This window comes from Neolamprologus multifasciatus, chromosome 12, assembly GCF_963576455.1.
Source record: "Neolamprologus multifasciatus chromosome 12, fNeoMul1.2, whole genome shotgun sequence".
NCBI lineage: Eukaryota > Metazoa > Chordata > Actinopteri > Cichliformes > Cichlidae > Neolamprologus > Neolamprologus multifasciatus.
In genome coordinates, this window is record NC_140450.1 from 1,299,481 (window position 1) to 1,322,338 (window position 22,858).

Genomic DNA, 22,858 nt, shown 5'->3' on the forward strand with positions numbered 1-22,858 from the left:
AGACACACGATGAATGTGGAGCAGAAGAGGATCGTGGTGATCTGAGGCCTTCGTATAGACAACCACCGTCTTCTGCCGTTCAGCGTCTCTGTTTTCTGTCTGATTATTTTCTGTCTCGATATCTGTTATTTGTCCAAAAAGCTCCCGGCTTTATCTTTTTAATATTCAATTAAAAAGAAACATTTCTTCTGAATCATGTAAGTGAGCCTCACAGTTCAGAGTTCCTTTGACTTTTCTTTGTTTAAAGAGCAGGGCCTTGTGTGGGCGTGTCCTACCAGCTCTCCTGCCTTAGGTGCCACCTTTTTCTTTTGTACAGCTGATTCACATCAGCAATTACAGGTATTTAAGCCCAGGGGAAGGTGAGCGCTAGGCCAGAGAGCCATGTTGGTGGTTGCAGCTAGTGATGGTGCGATGAAGCCTCGTGATGAACTGAAGCTTCCATCCAACTGGTCGACTCATGGTTCGAAGCATTGTGGTGATTCATCAAGTGAAACAGGCTCTGTGATTATAATGATGTGATGTGTAAACCTCTAAACTGAATAAATAAATAGTTTTCATGGTTATTTATCTGGAATATTGTCTCAGTATGTGTGATACAAAAGAGAAAGTGGAAACTATCAGGACAGAGTTTTGGCATGATTGTGTAACTGTGTAATCATGCTTATGTACATCTGGATAATGACACAAACTAGTGTGTGGCGCTTCACTTTTTAATAAACTAAAAGACAGAAATCAGATTATAGGATCTGTAGAGTTGTTTATTTATATTATTATGCTGCTTATCATTCGTGACATTTATTACCGTTTGCATACTTTATTAGGAGAGATGAGATAAAAAAATCTCTTCCTTCCTGGTTCCATCGAAGAAGAAATGCTCAAGTAACTATGTAGCACGTACGTAATCCAAATCCACAACACAACGTGATGGGAAATCAGCTGTGTTTTGCTGCCCATTTTATTTTGAATCTGGAGCGAACCAGCGAGCCACTTCCTGAATCAGTCACGTGGTACGGACTGCCCGCGAGGCCTCGAACGTCACTGCACACGTAATCAAAGCAAGCCTCGATACGCACTTCACAAAAACTCCCCCGAGATTACCCGACACACGCTTCGAAGCTTCGACACACATCACTATATGCAGCGTTGTGATTGCTTGCTCCTGCTCAGTGGAGAGTGTGTTTGGTTACTAATCTCTTTTTGACTTTGTTTTGTTTCTTTAAATGGTGATAGCGGCTTGTCCATCTCTTTTAGTTGAGTTATCAATAGAAACTTTAATAAAACTCTTTAATTTAACACTTTTGCCTCTGTCTTCTTTTTCCGACCCGGACATTCTTTGTTACTTCCCCCTCACCGCCTGGACCCTTTTAGGGGAACGTAACACCTTTAAATATCATCTCCCTGCTTAATCGTATCTACACCCATCTGGACCACAATATGTGCGTCTCCCACAGTGTGTGTCTGACAAGGTAATCAGCACCACAGGGGCACCACGGGGGACCGTCCTCTCCTCCTTCCTCTTCACCCTCTACACCACAGACTTCAGCCACTGCACAGAGACCTCCATCTTCAGAGGTTTCCTGATGACTGGTGGTTGGATGCATCAGCAGGGATGATGGGACAGAGCACCGGGCTGTAGTCGACTCCTTTGTCACGTGGTAATAATAATAATAATAATGGATTGCATTTATATAGCGCTTTTCAAAGCACCCAAAGCGCTTTACAATGCCACTATTCATTCATTCGCGCATTCACTCACTGGTGGAGGCTACAGTTGTAGCCACAGCTTCCCTGGGGCAGACTGACAGAAGCGAGGCTGCCATATCGCACCATCGGCCCCTCTGACCAACACCAGTAGGCGGTAGGTGAAGTGTCTTGCCCAAGGACACAACGACCAGGACAGAGAGCCCGGGGATCAAACCGGCGACCTTCCGGTTACAGATACGCTTCCCAAACCCCCTGAGCCACGGTCGCCCTCAAGCAGAATCATCTGCAGCTCAACGTGGCAAAGACCAAGGAACTGATCGTGGACTTCAGGAAGACCAGGAAACACTTGACCCCTGTTTCAATCCAGGGGGTCAGTGTTGACATTGTGGAGGACTATAAATACCTCAGAGTTCACATTGACAATAAACTGGACTGGGCTGCAAACACCACAGCACTTTACAGGAAGGGCCAGAGTCGTCTCTATTTTTGAGGCGACTGAGGTCCTTCAACATCTGCCAGAAAAGGATCAGGATTTTCTACGAGTCTGTTGTGGCCAGTGCGATCCTCTATGCTGTTGCATGCTGGGGGAGCAAGCTGAGGGTCGCAGATGCCAACAGACTCGATAAACTGATCCGTAAGGCCAGTAATGTTGTGGGGACGGAGCTGGACTCCCTCAAGGTGGTGTCGGAGAGGCAGATGTTGTCCAAGATAAAGACAATGTTGGATAACACCTCCCACCCACTCCATGACATGCTGGTCAGTAACAGGAGCTCGTTCACTGAGAGACTGAGATTACCCATAATGCACCACTGAACGACGCAGAAAATCATTCCTGCCTGTGGCTCCCTGTACAACTCATCCATCTAACACACTGTTTACTGCAACAGCTACACCCTTTTTGCACACGCTCTCCTCTTATTCAGCTATTTATCAATATGTGATTTTACATATAAACAGCCTCACCTCCTCTGCCTGGCCGCCTCCGTTGTCCCAGGATGGACAAACAGCATGAAAGACTTTGTGACATGTGAGGTTGTAGCCGTCAGTGACGACGACTTCCCCGTGCCACAGTGTGTCCCTTCTGGCTTCAGAGTAGATGGCGTCCTGCAGACTCTCTCCAGCCGCTGACAGGATGGCGTTGGACACAGCTCCATGGCTCAGGTTCATGTCCTGTGAGATGGTGTTGACGATGACGTCAGTCTGTGGAACAAAAGTAAAATGGCACAAAGTTTAAGCTTGAACAATCAACGGTTCACGCAAAAATACAAAAACATTTTATGATTTTCATTTTTAAAACAAAACGGCCGAGGAACTAAATGTGTGCACAGTGTGGCAGACGATACCAAACTGCTTACAGCAGAGCAGGCGTCTGCTCAGGCTGGATTAGATTTTTGTAAAATGCCAACGTTAAAACAGCAAAAACAACCCTGAGCCAAATATTCAGCCCCACAATAAAAGTTTTTCCTTTGATAATTCACATTAAATGATAACAAGGAAATTATTTTTGGATTTTATTGCATATAACCACTTTGAAAATATGCTTCAGAAGACATCAAACTCCAGAAAACCAGAATCAGACATGATTCCAAACATTTTTTACAAATAAATAACTGAAAAGTGGGGTGTGCGTGATTATTCAGCCCCCTTTGGAATCATGTCTGATTTTTGTTCCACTTCTCACGTGTTCACCACTTTGTGTTGGTCTTTCACGTGGACTTCCAATAAAATTGATTCATGTTTGTGGCTGTAATGTGACAAAATGTGGGAAAGTTCAAGGGGGCCGAATACTTTTGCAAGCCACTGTACATCACGTAATCGAGAAGTTAGAATATTGTGTTCTACAGTGTCAAAAGCAGCAGTAAGACAAGAACAACATGGTTACCAGAATCATATACCAGAAGGTTGTCATTAAAAACCCTTAATAATGCAGATTCTGTGCTATGAAGGGTTTTAAAACCTGACTGAAAAACCTCAAAGATGCCATTATTATCTAGAAAATCTTTCAGCTGACTAAAAACAATTTTCTCTAAAACTTCGGAAAGTAAAGGCAGCTTGGAAATAGGCCTATAGTTCGCTAAAACTGTGTGACCAAGGCCAGGTTTCGTAAGCAGTGGCTGCACCACTGCATGTTTGAAATTTGCAGGAACCACGCCAGAAGACCGACTGCTGTTAATAATTTCAAGGGCATACTGCCCTATACCAGGAAAAATGTCCTTAAAAAATTGTGGAGGAAAAGGATCCCGAGGGGAAGCTGTGGGCTTAATGTGGAAAACTACAGCCTCTAAAGTGGAGAGCGTCACAAGTTCAAACTGAGTAAAAACAGCAGTGCAAGGGGCAGAGACAGGAGCTGTGATAAGAGCCCTGGTGGTGACAACCTTTTCAATAAAAAAGTTCCGAAAATTATTGGAAATATTAGGAGAAACTTCCAAACAGACATGCAACGGAGTATTAAGAAATAAATAAATAACACACGTGGGTTATTTAGGCTGGAACTAAACCATGATCTCTGTTACTGTGACACACAGAGGGCTGACACCAAACTGTGAATGTAAATAGTGATCTGTAAGATGTGCTGATTCTGTGTTTTCAGTGTCATAATTCTCTCTCTCTCTTTTTTTTGCTGTTGTATCAGTAACTCGTAAAGATAGTACTGAATATTTTATTTAGGGGTATCAGAGTTAAGGTAAATATAAATGCACACCACACTTTTCAGATTTCTATTCGTAAAAACACCACGTAGAAACACTTCACAATTATGTGCTACTTTGATTGACCAATCTCACAAAAATAGAAATAATATACATTTATGTTTGTGGCTGAAATGTGACAAAATGTGGAAAAGTTGTGAAGAGTTGTGAATACATTTTCAAGGCACCGTGTTTATCCTAGTCATCTGCAAAGTTTGAGGAGTAAAGACTAATAAAAAGACGTGTGATCAGCAAAGGAATGTGAGTGGTCAGATAGGGGTCAGGGGTCAACAGAGATCAACAAAGGACAAAACTATAAAGGTTTTCTACAAACCTTTATAGTTTTGTCCTTTGTTGATCTCTGTTGACCCCTGACCCCTATCTGACCACTCACATTCCACTCACATTAAAAATTGTTCTCATGTTATAATTCGCACTAAATAGCAGTTTACAGAATCCTCTCAGTCGTGATCCAAACAGCACCACAGGTACTCACAGTCTGGTCCTGAATGTTTCCCTTGCACAGAATGATCTTTAATCCCTCAGCCGTGGTCTGCTCCAACCTACACCCAATCAGATAACAGAACTGATGACATCACACTACGGCAGAGTTTTATAAAACCAAAGAAAAGAAGATGAGGAACCTTACCCTCCGTGCTCTCCATGGCTGGTGTGATGCTTGGGACTTTGGCTTCCCCTGTTACCCTGATGATTTCCCCAAGATTCACCTCTTCCTCCTCGTCCTCCACCTCGTCCTCCTGTTTCAGACCAACTGGCACCATGTGACTGGCTCTGACCTCGTTTGCCTCGACCTTGGTGATATCCACTGAGAAACAATTTTAAAATGTTTAAGTTCACTTTGTTTTAATAAAATGGCTGACATTCAACTTACATGCTGCATGTAAGTTGAATGTCTTACATACACACACATATATATGTGTATATATATATATGTGTATATATATATATATATATATATATATATATATATATATATATATATATATATATATATATAAATAAAAGTCACTTATTAATAAATAGCTGAAAAAGGAAGAACATGTGCAAAAAGGGTGTAGCTATTGCAGTAGATGTTACTGTGTCAAAGGTACTGAGGCTGAAACACAGAAAAAGTAAGTCGATTTTTTTTCCTTGTCTATTTTATTTTTGGATTTTATTGCATATAACCACTTTGAAAATATGCTTCAGAAGACATTAAACTCCAGAAAACCAGTAATCAACATGTGAACATGTGAATTACGCACACACTCACGTACATTGGGCCTGTTTTGCCTTGTGCCACAGTCAGTTTAAATAGCTCCTGTCCCTTTAAACTTTGAGGGGCTGTAACTTTTTGGAATCTATGAGAGCTCAGCTTTTAGAAAATGTATGGTTCGCTTGGTTAGTTGTGGTTCCGTGCACATGGGGCTCGGTTGCTTGTGTTTATGGACATTTTGTGAAATGATGTTACTGCTGTTTTAATTGTTTGTTGTGTTTGCTGTGTTGGGTGGTTGTAGAAATGGTTTATATTAGCTTTTAGCTGAGATTCAGAGGTTTCTGTGGATGCCACACATCCCGGGACTTACATAACGACCTCATGTTATAGCCGATAAAACCAGGGATGCTGGGGGTTAAGAGGTAAGTAGCCATAAACAGTAAATCTGAGTGAAGCTTTAAAGAAAGATATATTGTATTTATTTGTTTTAGGGAGAGCGATTACCACCACACTGTCAGTTATGTAGCATGGCAAAGCTAAAGGTTTAGCACAAGAACTGGAAAAAAGCCCATGGATGTTGTTACATGTGAGCCAATGCTGCTAGCCAAGCTAGCTGTTTGCCCTGATTCCAGCATTTTTGCTAATCTAATCTAACTACTTGCTCATTGCAGCTTTTGCTTTATTTTTTATTGTTGATGGGCATCAATGTTGAGTTGCACGCAGTAAAAGTTCATTATTAAAAAACTTTAACATTACCCTGAAGCCCCTGTTCTTTTCCCGCCTGCTTGCTGTGGGATGGTCATGGTAGGTCCGAGGTCTGAGAACTCCTTGCTCACAGCTGTGGCCATGACTCTGATGGTGCTAACGTTGTTGTCCACCAGGTGAATCTCAGTTAATGATCTCAGACCTTGTGGGCTGTCACAGTACTCCCGAACTGCCTGGGCTATGGTCTCAGCACAGAGGTCAACAGGGAAACCAAAGATGCCCGAGCTGATCGCTGGCAGTGCAATGCTGGAGCAGTTGGCCATCTCTGCTTGTCTCAGACTTTCTCTCACGGCAGTCTGCAGGCGTGACACTGCCGTCTTCCTGTCAAAGTCAGAGAATCGTGGACCAACTGCATGGACAACATGTTTGCAAGGCAGGTTATATGCATCTGTTATGATGGCGTCACCAGGACGTAGACGTCCATATTTAGCGACATAGTCGCTGCTTTCTCTCTGCAGCTGTGGTCCTGCAGCCTTTAGCAGTGCCAAAGCCAGGCCACCAATGTGGTCTAAGTCCTCATTAGCTGCATTGACCACAGCGTCCACAACAAAGCTGCAGATGTCCACCTTACTGACAGAAATCAGTACTCCACTGTTGGTCTGCACTTTACAATAACAAAGGGCCATTTCTTCTTCATAATTCTCTTCTTCTTCTTCTTCATATTCAATCTCTGGACGAAGGAGAATAACACATCTTAACTCATTCATTATTGTAGGCAGGAACATGCTTCCTTGGGTTTGGAAGTATTTCTTTGCTCCGGGCTTGTCCACAGTTAACGTGTCAGTAAAGAGAGCATTGGCCAGTTCCATAAAGCAGGATTTGGTTTTCTGGACATGAAGACGAGCTCCTGCAAAGCTGATTCTTGGCCTCTCTACATGAAAACTTACTGAAACATTATTATCTTTGGCAATACTGTACCATTCCTCTGTTCTTTTCTTTTCAATAAACTGAACAGCAGCACAGGATTGGACACGAATGGTTTCTTGAACTCGTGAGTAGTTCTCAACAAATACCCTCAGACTCTGGCTGACCTCTTTCACTGGATTCACAAAACCAGCCACTGTTATTTTTCTCTCTGGATGCATCTGAATGGCCACAGTTTTTTTCTTCGATAGGTTGAAGGTATCTAGCAGGTTTTGTTTCAGGTCCACCCAGGTAGGGAGTTTTAGAACTTCCTGATCTTCCACATTTACAATCTGATGAGCAAAAGCAGCCTTCATCTTACTTTCCGCATCAGCAAGGATTCTGTCAGAACTCCCAAACAGGAGAAGCCCTTTGTTGTCGATGGTGTAGACTGCACTGATGCCTTGAGATGTGAACAGATCCTGGGACAAGTCCATGGGATCCAATGTTCTGAGAAAGTCTAGAAGACATGGGGGCACATTCTGATGTTTCTTACTCATATTCACATTCCTCTCCAAGATCCACGCCTTAGTCTTGAAGACCTCTTCAGGGAGTCCTGTAATGGTTAACTTCTGGGTGCCTTCATCATAAGAGAGTTTCATCTCAGGAGAAATGTCCAGAGCAGCTTTGTGGAGCCCCTCCTGCTTCAGGATGTAGAACCATGCAGAGGACAAAATCATTTCCTCAGAGATGCTGTTTGTCTGTCGTTCAATGTGACTCATGGCTTTCAGAAGCATGTTCTCCACAGGAGCCCTGATTCGTTTTATATCATCAGCTCGGCCAGCAACAGTCAGAACCCGTTTGGATGCATCCAGCACCAGGATGGCATCTTCCTTCACCACCAAACGGACATCTTTCTCTGCAGCTCTCCATCCCGGTGTATTTGCTTGACATTCGAATGCTGTGTACTGAGACATCAGGCGACGGAAGGCCTCTTGGGCCTTACTCATCCAGTTTTCTACATGTTCTGCTGTCAGATCTTGCTGCCTCAAAAACTCTGGCACAGGGCTGAGTTTCACATCGGGGCCATTCAAATCCACTCTGCAGAAATGTGGACGCATCTGATCATTGATGTGTTCTGATAGTTTCTTCCCCACAAGGAATTTCCAGATAATGTGGTGAACACGCTCTGTGAAGGGCTCGGGCATCTTCCATGTTGGGCGATCTTTGCTGTACAAGGCGGTTCCCAGTGACTCATAGTATGGATATACCTTCACTGTGATAGACTTCAACTCGAGGTCTTTCTTTACACAAATCTTTTCCACAACTGCAGCAAACAAGGAGCAGAGAAGCAAAAGTTAGGTAAGTGGTGTTAAGGGGATTTTTTTTAATGTTTCTATAAAGATTTATCCAAGTCACAAGGGGTTTCGAACCTTTTTTTATCTGACATAACCCCACAGACATAAAACATTCTTCTATAACTCTTTTCATATTCAAATTATTTCATCCATCCATCCATTCACTTCCGCTTATCCTTTCCAGGGTTGCGGAGGGCACTGGAGCCTATCCCAGCTGTCATAGGGTGAGAGGCGGGGTACACCCTGGACAGGTCACCAGAACACTAACACATAGACGCAGGCAACGATTCGCACTCACATTCACTCACAGATTCACACCTCGTGCTAACCACCGTGCTAACCACCGTGCCACTGTGCTAAATGAACCTTTAGGGTCGCTGAAAGTGATGATGGCAGCCTGTTCAGTTGGGATCATGACAATTTTGGCCGGCAGAGTCCAGGTCTTCTCAAAATACAGCTCCAGCATGTCTAGAAATAAGACAGAAATACACAATTTTACAGCTGCTTATAGGATAAATTCAATTTCTAAAGGTTGGTCTCCATGAAATTTGACAATAAGGTGAGGTTTGTGTAATGATGAATGAGCCCAGGAACAGCAGAACCCCCTCAGGACATCCAGCATTCATTGTAAATAACATGACATAACTCTTTTGTTTATTCTGTAACATTTGGCCATATAGATTGTTTTAAAACACATATTTATGCTGTAAATAAAATTCAGCTCAAACTGACAGATATAACTTTTCCAAAACATCACAAAAAACTCTAATAATATAGAATCTACTACGTGTGAGAATCTTTTGGGTTTTTTTTTCTGCAGGTGTTTTTCTGAAACAGTTTTGGCAAGAAATCCTGAGACATGCTAGGATCTACAATTCTAATAATTCATCCCATATATTGAAAACACACTGTAATATGTGTTGAACCTCACGAAAGAGGAAAAAAACTGATCTGTATTAAACCATACAGATCAGTTTTTTCCTCTTTCGTGAGGTTCAACACATTTTAAAGTGTGTTTAAAGAAATTTAAAACCCGGATAATGTGAAATGGTAACAGCAAAAAAAGAAAACCAGGAGAAAAGGAATCATCAACAAATATGCAACAAAGCTTTAAAATACACACAAATACACACAATCAGCACATGAATCTAGTCCCTGTCAGTACTCTTGCTGCAGCATTTTGGATTAGCTGAAGGTTTTTCAGGGAGTTTTTAGGACTTCCTGATAATAATGAATTACGGTCGTCCAGCCTGAAAGTAATAAATGCATGAACTAGTTTTTCAGCGTCACTCTGAAACAGGATATTTCTAACTTTAGAGATGTTGCACAAATGGAAGAAAGCAGTCTTACATATTTGTTTAATATGTGCGTTGAAGGACATATCCTGGTCAAAAATGACTCCAAGGTTCCTCACAGTGTTACTGGAGGCCAAGGTAATGCCATCCAGAGTAAGAATCTGGTTAGATACCATATTTCTAAGCTTTTCAGCGCCGAGTACAATGACCTCAGTTTGATCTGAGTTAAGAAGCAGAAAGTTAGCGGCCATCCAGGTCTTTATGTCTTTAAGACATTCCTGCAGTTTAACTCATTGGTGTGTGTTATCTGGCTTCATGGACAGATAGAGCTGGGTGTCATCTGCATAGCAGTGAAAATGTATGCTATGTCTTCTAATGATGCTGCCTAGGGGAAGCATGTATAATGTAAACAGAATTGGTCCTAGCACTGAACCCTGTGGAACTCCATAATTAACCTCAGTGTGTGAAGAGGACTCTCCATTTACATGCACAAATTGGAGTCTATTAGATAGATATGATACAAACCACTGCAGCACAGTACCTGTAATACCTACAGCATGTTCTAATCGCTCTAATAGGATATTATGGTCAACAGTATCGAATGCTGCACTGAGGTCTAGCAGGACAAGCACAGAGATGAGTCCACTGTCAGAGGCCATAAGAAGATCATTTGTAACCTTCACTAAAGCTGTTTCTGTGCTGTGATGAGCTCTGAAACCTGACTGAAACTCTTCAAATAAACCATTCCTCTGCAGATGATCTGTTAGCTGTTTGACAACTACTCTTTCAAGGATGTTTGATATGAAAGGAAGGTTGGAGATTGGCCTATAATTAGCTAAGACTGCTAGGTCTAGAGATGCTTTTTGAGTAAAGGTTTAACTACAGCCAGCTTGAAGGCCTGTGGTACATAGCTGATTATTAGAGATAGGTTGATCATATATAAGATTGAAGAATTAATCAATGGCAGGACTTCTTTGAGCAGTTTTGTAGGAATGGGGTCTAAAAGACACGTTGATAATTTTTGAAGTTAGACTTTTATATACAGTCTGTGGTTTTTAGGAGCACATGTACCTTCAACCACAGTCGGAGGAAGACTCTCCACTCGGATGTTCGTTGCTGCCTCCAGAGGCCGAGCGGTCAGTCCATGCTTCTTCATCTTTGAGCTGGTCTGACTTACAGAGAGGAATCTCTCCACATCTGCAAAAAAATCCAGATTAATCCTTTCAGACTGAAACTGTTTCATCAGAGGATGAGAGAGAGAGCTGGGCTATAAAATGTCAGATTTATTTATTTTAGTGTTATTTCTAATAGAACTTGTTTCAAGGTTAAAATCAATGTTTAATCTCAAAGACTGAGCCAGCATGAGCTGTCCACTGATATCAGCTCTACAATGTTTGTAAGGATATTTGAAAGACACAGTTTGAAAACATAGACATCTTAAAGAAACATTTCTAAAATGGTAAATGGCCTGTATTTGTATAGCGCTTTACTTAGTCCCTAAGGACCACAAAGCGCTTTACACAACCAATCATCCACCCACTTACACACTGGTGATGGCAGCTACATTGTAGCCACAGCCACCCTGGGGTGCACTGACAGAGGCGAGGTTGGCGGACACTGGCGCCACCGGGCCCTCTGACCACCACCAGTAGGCAACGGGTGAAGTGTCTTGACCAAGGACACAACAAAAGAGACTGTCCAAGCCGGGGCTCAAACCGGCAACCTTCCGATTACAAGACGAACTCCCAATTCTTGAGCCATGATCGCCCCCTTACACTAGATCAAATGCTCCAGCTGAGATCTTTTAGTGGGGATAAACACATGCCGTCAGCCTGCCATAGCGCTCCAATAAAGACACCCTATATGACCTTTGGAGGTGAAGTTCTGCGTGCTGGACAATCACCAGATGTGTGAATCTGCGCAGCAGTTTTATTGCCCCACAAATCGAGCAAATGCACTGCGTTCTGGTTTTCCATAAGTCAGCGCTGTGGGACGGACGCCTTTCCAAAGCTCAGCCGTGAAGAAAAAGGAGAAGAATTTCTTAAAGGTCGAGTGGCGGTTGAAAGGTCACGAATCAGAAACGGTTTATGTGGATTTGATGGACACAAGAAAAGGAAATGCAGCCACAATAAAAACTAAGAAACTACTCCACTTCCCAATTCTGAGAGAATTTTCTTCCTTTTTTCTTGTTGTCATTCTCTAATATTGCCAGGAATCAGCCCACTACATGTGAGAGTCAAAGAAAGAAACGACTCAGAAACAGATGAGTATCCGGGCTTTAAGTCTGACGTCATTATTTCCGGGTCCAATCGCCACTTCAGGTCCCAAAGTCACACAAACACTGTGACTGCCAACTCTTGAGCCACGATCGCCCCAAAACATGGGAAATGAGATGTGGGGTTGAATCCAACGTGAACACTGAGCTCAGACGTGGAGTGAAAGTTTATACAGAGGAAACAAGTAACCCACATGTGCCTGAAACCTCACCAGTGGACAGCGTACATTAAGATAACAGTTTTTTATATTTCAAGTTTTGTAAAATCGTATATTAAAATAATTATTAAATTATTATCTTATAGTTTTATTAAAATCTTCCGTAAATATGGACAAATCTGCACAATTTCTCTGACTGCTGCATAAAGAGAGTTTTAAATGTAAAATCAGAATCAAAGGTTTTAACAAAGGGGATCTGGGCCCTGTAGTGTAGTGTGTGGGAGGAAAAGTCCAGGTGTGTCCTACCTGCAGGGCTTTTGAATGTGACCACGGTGCTGTTGGATTCCCAGATGTTCTCCATGCTGTAGCCGTTCTCATCCAACCCAGAGATGTTCTCCACCAGCATGGAGAGCAGATCTGTGGACATGTTGTCTGTGACGTTTTCCAAAACCACCGCACAGCTCTGAGCCGACTCTGAGTCTGAGAGAAACACGAGTCAGAAACAGCCCATCAGTGTTGTAAGGGTGTAAGTGCTTATTATTTATTTCTAATAAAAATATTTTAATTGTGAGTCCTTCACACTGCTGAGTAAACCTCGTTCACACAACGACTACAGGCGTGAAGCTACGACACTGAGAGTCTGTGACAACCAGGTGAGCCGCATGAGCACAGTGCAGGTCCACTGTGTCGGTGAGCTGACCTCCTTACTGCTGTGTCCAATAAACCTCTGAAGAGGGGCTCCACTCCCTCAGGACCACATCGTCATGAACAAGAACTCATCAATAAGACCTGAGAGTCTCATGAACACTGACATTACATAATATAGTAACAAAGTCACCCCCCTGTCTCTATGCATTTCTCTATCACGACTATTATATCTGCACACACAGCACATTTACTCCACACTGTGAACATCGGCACACATGCTCACAACTGGACTTTACACTGGTTTTAATACATTTACTGTCACACTCAGACATTGAGTTCATACTTGAGTTCACTCAGTGCATGTGTGACCACAGCTTTTAACAGCAGAGGAATTAAAACAAACTTTCACATACAGAAATATTACATTTGAACCAGCTCCAGCTTTGACACTGTGGCACAGTTTTCATAAATTACTGTCACAACATTTGTTCCATCAGTTTTTTTACCCTCTTTGTTGGCAGCAGCAGCTCCACTTCCAGGTTCAGCCGGAGGCTTCTTTGAGTCTGACGATGAGTCTGAGAATCAAGAGGATCCAGTTTGTCCAGTTTAGAGTAATGATCAGCAAACATGAACACAGAGAACACAGGAGCTCAGAGAAAAGCTCAGATGAAGCTTGAACACATCAAACTGATTTAAAGTTGATCTTATTGTTTTTCTTTATACAAACGATGAATAATCAGTCAAATCAGAACAAACGTATCTGACATCGTGACAAATCCTGATGTGAATGTGCTTCAACTTAAATAAAGTCCAGTAAAATCTCCCTTCAGTACCACAAACACTCACTGCAGCTAATTTTACACAAAGAAGCTAAAACAACTAAATAAACTCTGTGATGAAGCTGAGAGGAGGATTTACCTGAGACATCGTCGCTGCTCGTTGGGCTCTGAGAAAAAAACAAAAATAAGATTTAATCTAAAAAAATAGATCTGCAGTCAGTTTAATGAGTATTTCAAAGAGTTTCAAAGAACAACATTAACCAGAATCAACACAAAGTTGACCAAAGCACTGCAAATCAGATGTTTGACCTCCTGCTGGCACCAGCTCACAAAGTCAGAACATCGATCAGTCCTCCCGATCGTTCGCATGAGAATGACGTCAACTTTGTGATCAAAAGTTGAATCAAAAGTCTTTATCAAGCATCTGTGTAGGACTGGACTTCTTTAGGCTTGTAAAGATGTTTCGCCCTCATCGAGGGGCTTCTTCAGACGCCAGTGTTTGGACTGAGAAGAAGGTTTGCAGGAAGTGAGGATTTTAGTCATATTTAGCAACACTGTGGCAGTGAAGGCCCGACGACAGCAGCGTTGAACTTTTTAAACGTCTTTTCTTTTGTAACTTTCCGGCTGCCCTGCTTCTGCACACACAGCCCTGCCCTCAGGTCCCAGCAACATCTTTAACAGGTCAGATGTGATTGGATGATGAGGTCAGGTGTGTGAGTCAGACTCCCCTGACACCACACCCTGAAGCCACTGCTCCACCCCTCCCCTGCAGCTCGTTAGCCACACCCCACCACAGTGATTGTTATATAACACTTTAGTGCTCAAACACTAACAGCGCTTTATACAGCACGCCTCGTTTATCCTTTCATACTTTCTTCTGTCAGAGCTTTCTCTACTTCAGGTTAGCACCCTGGCCGAGGATATCAGGTATGCAGACTGGATCAAACGGGTGTGAGACGTGTAAACTGGGAGGTTTAGAGGTTAAGCTGTGATTTCACTGCCTTATAAACGTGAAGAGAACGTATCATCACCATGTCAGCCAGGCTGGTTATTATTGCAGTTCAGAGGAGCCACACCCGATCACACAGCAGTGTGCAAAACACACAAACAGCAACGAGGAGGAGGAGCTGAAAGTCAGGCTCCTGCTGCGTCACACAGCCAGGAATTTATTTCCACCCATGAAGAAAACACCTTTAAAACCTGCCACACAGACTGAAGTTCACCCTCTGATAAGGACAGCTGATCCCTCCTCCGTGCTGTTATTAAGACTCTTTGGACTGATCAGCACTGAAACAGGAATCCAGGTTTCTTTAATAAATCTCTCACTACATCACAAACATGAAGCCACCTCAGTGACTCCATGATTATCGATGCTTCTGCCCTTTGTGGGATAAAAATCTGCCAAATAGTTAACTGAAGTTTCATATACAAAAATAAGGGAAACTATTTTTGCCCCTAAAATAAATCTGATCAGAGAACCAGTGAAAATATTCACCTTCCTTTAATAACTGCTTCGTCCTTTTCTGCAGGACGTTTGTGTTAAACTATTATTTTCCTGTGAAATGAAACTCTGGAGCTGTGAATCTGTTTGTGTCCTGAGCTGATAAGAAGCTCAGCAGCCATAAAACTCCTGCGTGGATTATTTTACAGTCAGTACCTGATGTTTCCAGATGATCAGCTCAGAATCAGAGGACCGAGACTGATGTCACAGTTTTCTGTTTTTAAAGAACTGACTGTGATATTTGTATAAAGGGAGGCGCTCAGTGAGAGTTTATGGAGTCATAAAAAGCTAAAGGTGCTTAGTCCAAAGAGCTGAACCCAGAGCAGCAAACAGGAAACTCTGAGTGAGGAAAAAAATCCACATGAAACATCTAAACTGGACTTACTGCTTCTGAGCTCAGCCGCAACTGGATGGTTTTACTGTCCAGGATGATCTCATGATTCTTCCTCGCGAGGACTCGCTCTCTCACTGAAATCACAGCACACACACACACACACACACACACACACACACACACACACACACACTTTTAATGATCAGCTGTTTGTAAGACAGTAAGAAACTAATCCCTCCTTGCTTCCACTTCCTGTGAATAAAAAGCTGCTTCCTGTCATGTTTTGGTGACAGCTGCTGAGTATCAAAGCCACACAGACTCCTGGTGTGGAATCGTTTTCATGGCTTTAAATACACATTTCTAAATGTGATTTCTAAACATGAAGCACGGAAATAAAACCCTCCAGGAGCTCCTGATGTGCTTTATTAACAGAGGTGTGGACTCGAGTCACATGACTTGGACTCGAGTCATTAATTTCATGACTTTAGACTTGACTTGAAAAAATGTTCTAAGACTGACTTGACTTGACTTTTACACCAATGACCTGGGACTTGAATTGGACTTGAACCGGTTTACTTGAAAAGACTTGATATTTCACCCCAAATCTAAAATTTAACACACATATTATATAGAAAGTGTGCACCATTAATTCAATTTATTCATTCATTCATTCCAACCGCACTCCGTACGTATGTGTGGGTGAGCTGTAGCACAGCCAATCAAATTAACCAGATTTTTTTAAGAAGAAAAAAAAAACGCTCAAAAATGCTGCAAGGAGTTATTTTTTCCAGGTACATAAACTATGAAGTAGTCAACATAAAAACGAAATGCAACATGCAAAACATGCAAGCAGAGAATCACAGACAGAGATGGAACAACTTCCAAAGAACAGTAGGTGGTGCTTCTCTTTTGCTACGATGAGATCATGACTTCATCTAACTTTGTGATGTCAACTAACTTTAATGTGTGTGATATTTTTGTCATGCTATTTTAAAGCCGGTCCTACAAGCGCATCCAAGAATAACATGCAGCTTATCTCAGAACTGTCGGTGAAAATTATTCTTGGAGCAAAGTTTAATTGAGCTGCATTTTATAGACGTGCAGTTTCACAATTTGTGTATATTTTCTAAGTTCACTATTTCGTCATGTGTTGAGAAAAACAGAGATTTAAAAATCACATGGTCTAACATTTACATTTAGCATAACTGCAACATGCTTTTTCCGTTTGTTTGTTTTTAAAGACTCGAAAGTCAAAGTTTCAGACTTGTGACTTTACTCGGACTTTTACACCAGTGACTTGAGACTTGACTTGTGACTTGAGGATAAAGACTTGAGACTTGCAAAACAATGACTTGGTCCCACCTCTGTTTATTAACCAGAGGAGCTGTGCCTCAGCAACAACAGGAAGGAGTGGCACTGGAGGGTGAAGTGCATGCTGGGAAATCATCGCAGAGGCTCTGGGTGTTTATTAACCAGCTTCAATAACCGGATGTGACAATATGAAGAATGAAAGCGTTTTAAAGCTGATGTGAGTCAGCTGCTCTCTGAAACTTTCATCTCTGAGCTGAAAAGTTAAAAATATGAAGTTTTGAAATCCTTCAAAGCTTTGTGGCCAAACTTTCTGTCTGTCCTGTCACAGTGAAACTCTCTGTTTGTTCCATCGTTACACTCGCAGGTCTCCGTCTGTTGGTGTTTTTAATTATTAAATGATTTATTTTACTATCTGAGCCATGATGAAGCGGACTCACCCTCCGGTGAGCTGAAGTAAACAGCCGCCCTCGGGGCTCCTTCCTCCGCCTCCACCCGGCAGTCTCCTCCGCTCGACTTCTTCTTGCTCTGGAAGTAAATGTGCAGTTTGTTCTTCAGGGCTTTGGTCTGAGCCGGAGTCCAGTCCCCCTCCACGGTCACAGGACACTCGGATCCCTCCATGCTGCCGTCCGCTCACACACACGGACACACACTGACACTGACAGCTGAACACACTTCAAACTAAACTTTACTTTCACTTTCGTTTCTTCACAAAGAGCGAGAACACGGAGCCTGACTCACTTATGACACACGAAACTCAACTGTACAAACACGTTTCTTTAACCACACACATTATTTTACTATTTTAGGATATCTGATAAAACTCAAATCAAATATTATTTAAGGCCTTTTGTAATGTTTGAAAGCATAAAGAGAGAAAACCCAGTAAAGAAATGCACGAATACATTTAAGGATAAAATACTAGAAACCACAGAAAACGCCGCATTTATTGAAGCGAGGCTGTAAATGCAGAGTAAATATTATAAACCTGATAATCAGCGCTGTTAATGTGTAATATGCATTAAAAGACAAACAAAATCTACAGTAATAGTTTAAAAATGTTTTTTTTTTGAGGTGACATAATTAAAACTGAGCATCAGCAGTTTCAATGAAAGCTAATATTTTAGATTTAATTATGTTTCATTATTTTAAATGTGTTGTAAAGGGAAGTTTACGTGTATTGTTTTAAGTACATTTTGTTTTTCTCTATAAACCTGTTAGAGCCTAATATCGCCCCCTGGTGGACACAGCTGCACATTGCGGTGGGTTTTGTTTGAAGTCTCATGACCTTTCGTTCAGCAATCAGCTGATTTATTTTCACCTGACAGAGGGATTACATGTTTGAATTTTACTTCTGACTTTACTTTCTGCAAAATGATCCAAAAACAGGAAGTTAACTGATGACCTATAATAAACAGAAGTCTATCATAGGAGATCATGTGACATTTAGAATAAACAAAATTCATTTCACCACGTTAATGACGATCCAGGAAAAGTTATTTTATTGATTTCAAGTCTTTCTGCTGTAAATGAGCTCAAACTGTTGAATGTTTCAGAAATCCACACAAGAACTTTTACAGGTCAGTTCTTGAATCTAATGTGCAAAAATATTTTTATGACAACGTGAGACGATTCAGGCTTCATAGGCTGCTTTGTTTTCACCTGCAGAGGAACGAGAACGTGATGAGCATCAGGAGGAGGAAGAACCACTTCAACCAAAACAGATTCAAATATTTGTGCTGCTGTTTAAAATGACTGCTGCCTTGGTGCAGGTGTAGGACACCTGCAGGTACCTGATCCTTTGAGGCATATTCAGCAAACAGGACCTGACAGACATCTGGTTCCCACAGCTGCACAAAGAGTTCAGTTTGAAAGAAAAATCTGTGATCAGATTTATGTTCAGTTGAAATGATTGTCTCTCTGTGACTACACTACCCATGATTCTTAGCTGCATGATTTGTGTGCTGTGCATTAAGAGGGCAATGAGATATTTGAATCATAACTGAGGGAAAAGAGGAATTTTCAAATTTCTTGTTTTATTTGGGAACTCATTAAGTTTTCCAGAAAGGTGGAGCTGCAGACCACAAGTGGACGATGGATTTGGTGACATGTTTGTAAGTGTTGCATTCCCACAGTGGAGCAGTCTCATAGCATCACCTCCAGTTACCACACCTGCTGCTGCACACAGATAATGGTTTGGCCCCATTAACTCATTCATTGAGGACTGTCTCATTAGCGCCCCCTAGATGAACTGCAGCCAATTTTGTATGAATATTATTGAATGAGGAAATTGTCCATAAATCAGAGTGAACAATCTGACTGTTGTAAATGTAAACATCTCAAATTTTGAACGTTATTTAAAGTTCAGTGAGGGATGTTTGTTAGGTTGTCGTTTACTCTGCCCCTCAGAGGATTTAATGACTTCAAGTAAAAGAATTATCTATAAGTCTAATATTGGAGAGAGCTCCATCAGTCATGTGACATCGTCTACAACAAGAACAAGGACTCTCTGGAGACGATAGAATAAAGTTGTGCTGCACAGGTTTCCTTACAGATCCTCCACCTGAGAGCAGGGGAGGGGCAGCAGGTGCTGCAGAACAAGTGTGACAAAGCAGGACAGAGTTTCATTTCTTAATAATTTGTTGCAATTTAATTTCTTTACTTAGATTAGATGCAGTAAACTGACAATATGAATGAATATTTCTGTTAGTTATGTCACATTTGTTGGTCACATATGCTCCACAGGCATCACTTAAAGGACTGCACTGATCATCAAGTCAAGAGATTGCAGGGTTATTTATAAAATATGAAGTTCCATTTGTCACCTGGGTGGCTTAGCTCGTGGCTAAGATGGAGATGATTTGTAACGTCTTATTATTATTACAGTTTCTTTAACCGTCCGATTCAGTGCACCCTCACCCCTTACTTTAGTGTTCCTGGTCATAATTCACCGGTCTGTTTTAGTAGCATAACAAACATTGATCACCAAATTCAGTTCAGGGGGTCGTTCAGCCCCATTAACTCATTACATCACTTCCTATAAATGATGTAACATGGTTGATTAAAATAATAATTCAATGAAAGTGTCATGTACCGGCTGTGTGAAGGCAGGAAAAGGACCCAAAGTGCAGACTCCTCGACAGGCAAAAAGTATACTTCCAAAACTCAGCTTTATTGCTGGATGGGACAACGTAACAAAAACCCGAAAAAACACAAAATAAACTCACGCAGGCAGACAGACACACAGCATAAATGAGAGCAGATCACAACACAGACACAGAGAAACACAGGGCTTAAATACACAGAGGGAGCAATCAGGGAATAGGTAACAGGAGGGAGACACAGCTGGGGCAAATCAGGCCTAACGAGACAAAGGAAGCAAAACCAGACACATTAACACCAGACATGGACTTTCAAAGTAAAACAGGAAACATAACACAGACTCACAGGCAGGCACTATAACAAAGGGAACAGAGACGTGGGACCAGGGCAGACACTGACACTGACTGGACGTGGGGATACTGCAGACAGGGGACAGAAAACCAGAACACTAAAACTCTAACCAAACCCCGCCCAGAGAACCTAAACTAAGAATAATCCTAAAACCCATAAAGCAAAGCTAGAATATAATGAAATAACAAAATCAAAGAACCAAAAACACAAAACACTGGGTCGACGTTCCAGGGACCCTAACAGAGAGAGGTGATCATCACTTTTATATGTTCAAGTGCATCGTGTGCAGGATTTCATAGAAGAGTCGTACCTTCAGCGTAATAACATTTCAGAGATGCAGAGTACATTCATCCAGACTTACTGTCATTTTTTAGTCTTTGTGCCTCTCAGCCACCTGACAAAGTCTCTCCCTCAGAGCTGTGGTGGGGGCTGTCAGGACGTGAGGTGAAGAAGGGCCAATAATCCAGTGCTGAAGTTTTGAAGTTCATTTGATTCCATCTGAACAGGTTTAGATCAGGCGAAGCAATGAATTGATTTAAAATGAGTGTTTTCATACCACAGTCTCACAAATACTCAAAACACTGATGTTACCCTGTGGTTGACATAATACAGCTGTTGGCTGCAACACATAAAAGACAAATTTAGGTTCAAACAAAACAGCAAGATTTGATTTACTGTGGTGAAACTGATGTAATTCCACGCTACACCAGCAGGTGACACTGTGTGTTTGTGTCGGGACTAACCTTGTGAGCTTTGGTAGAAGGACATGAAAAAACAACAGGTACCAGAACATAATCTGATGCACGGCCCTGTCCTATCTGCAAGCCAAGAAGAAAGTAACAAAGACATGTAGCAGAGACTGAACATCTCATTCTTTAAAGATAATAAGGAGGTAAACATACACTCAATACTTACATTTGTTATGATGAGGACACTCGTAGACAAACACGTCTGGAAACTCCTCAAATATCGAGCAGAACATTTTTTATCTGGCACATCTGAAGGTGACCAGATTTATACTTTAAAGCAAAAATATTTGGAGTGACGCCTGTTATGCAGTTTTCCTCTCCATTAAAGCTTAGATAGATAAGATAGATTCAATTGATACTTTATTGATCCAACACGTGAGAAATTCAAAAGTTAGAGCAACATAAGGGTCACAGAGAAAAACTAAAAAAGCTTAAATTTTAATTCAAAAGCATTTAAATTTCCTTTAGTCCATTTCTGTGAGTGGAAAACATTAAATGATAAAGACTCTACATCTCAAGCTTATCTCACAATCGTTGCTGTATTTTTATTTCATTATATTTATAAACTGCTGATTCACACTGAGCCTGTCATAACTGCTCATAAATGTCTTGATTTGATGACGTTAGTCTCGTCAGGTGTCTTCCTCTCCCCTGACACAGCCTGTGTCCCTGTTTGCGTTCACTCAGCTCTCACTGGTTACTGTCAGCACTGTGCTTCTGTTCACTGGAGGCAAAAATGATGCAACATTAGTTTCTGGTGAGAACATTTAAGATAAATGTGAGCAAATACTGATACTGATGAGTTACACAATAACACTGCACAATAAAATGTGATGTATTTCTTAATTACATACACTCATGTGTTGGTTTAATTCAAAGTGGTTTTAAAATGTAGTTTGACCATAATGTAACATTTATGGTGTTATCAGGACTTTTCTGGATGATCCAGGTCTGGGAATAAAAAATCTGAACACTGTGATGGATCAGCGCTCATCTTTGTAGAACTGCTGGGGTTTCTAACTTGGGCAGCATCTCAGTCTGATTTTTTTTTTTTTTTTTTTTTTTTTTTTTTTTTTTTTCGCCTGTCCCATTTGGTTCTTTAGCCGTCAGAATTGTTGTCTGAAGACCAACAAGGATACCCAATGGATTTATTTTGCCAAATGGATCATCATGGCATTGCCGTATTGGTCCATTTGATCGACCTTTGTTTTTATTATTTATTTTATTTTCAGTTGTTACAGACGGGACAGACATGAGTGAGGGATAGGAAAGGGAGAAAGAAAGAGGAAGGAAAAGAAAAACAGAAGGGGAGAGGGACAGTGAGAAAAGGGGGAAGAAAAAATATCTCCGGGATCACCTGTTGAGAGAAAAGAATAGAAAACAAGCAAAGTCACGAATAGTGAACACCCATGTGCACACCTGTGTGGATCGGCGCGCTTGTATTCAAATGGTTTCCCCATGTAATGGTCTGCTAGAGGATGTAGAGAGCCATAGCCCCGTCCCCCAGGGCATGAAGCAGGCATGGAGGAGATCCAGGCCCCAGACATCCAGAGGCCCCAGAGTGCAAGAGCCCAAGGAGGACCACCGGAGGGGCATCCGTGCCACCTTCATGGAAGGGCTGAGGATCCCCAGACGAGGGGTCACCCAGTAGCCACCGGGCAGAAGCTAGAGGGGGCTGCACCGGCGTGCCCGCCGGCTCTGCCGGCAGCCAGCTGTGCCAGAGTGAACCGAGCCGCAGGCACAGAGGCCGGAGGCCCGAGGGCCCCCCGCGCCCCGGAAGAGGCC

General features: G+C 42.0%; 1 protein-coding gene and 1 long non-coding RNA gene across 4 annotated transcripts in view; one reads left to right on the plus strand and one right to left on the minus strand.

The window, feature by feature from the left end:
- Positions 1-17,570, minus strand: part of LOC146506107 (protein mono-ADP-ribosyltransferase PARP14-like) — a 30,937-nt gene extending 13,367 nt beyond the window's left edge. For 2 of the 3 annotated variants that reach the window (XM_085179941.1, XM_085179940.1), the window contains exons 1-11: positions 17,312-17,570; positions 15,615-15,697; positions 13,868-13,895; positions 13,456-13,524; positions 12,608-12,781; positions 10,940-11,065; positions 8,940-9,041; positions 6,364-8,542; positions 5,041-5,217; positions 4,888-4,954; positions 2,668-2,904 (exon numbers count right to left, since the gene is read on the minus strand). In XM_085179941.1, the coding sequence (XP_085036067.1) occupies positions 2,668-2,904; positions 4,888-4,954; positions 5,041-5,217; positions 6,364-8,542; positions 8,940-9,041; positions 10,940-11,065; positions 12,608-12,781; positions 13,456-13,524; positions 13,868-13,895; positions 15,615-15,697; positions 17,312-17,492 (3,423 nt within the window). In that variant the 5' untranslated portion in view covers positions 17,493-17,570. Of the gene's footprint in view, positions 1-2,667; positions 2,905-4,887; positions 4,955-5,040; positions 5,218-6,363; positions 8,543-8,939; positions 9,042-10,939; positions 11,066-12,607; positions 12,782-13,455; positions 13,525-13,867; positions 13,896-15,614; positions 15,698-16,893; positions 17,284-17,311 lie in introns of those variants that run through there. The other variant, XM_085179942.1, reaches the window with a different exon arrangement.
- Positions 220-2,138, plus strand: LOC146506108 (uncharacterized). The gene is made up of 2 exons (XR_014877186.1): positions 220-1,652; positions 1,979-2,138. It is a non-coding gene; the product is annotated as an uncharacterized LOC146506108 (long non-coding RNA).
- Positions 17,571-22,858: the final 5,288 nt, after the last annotated feature.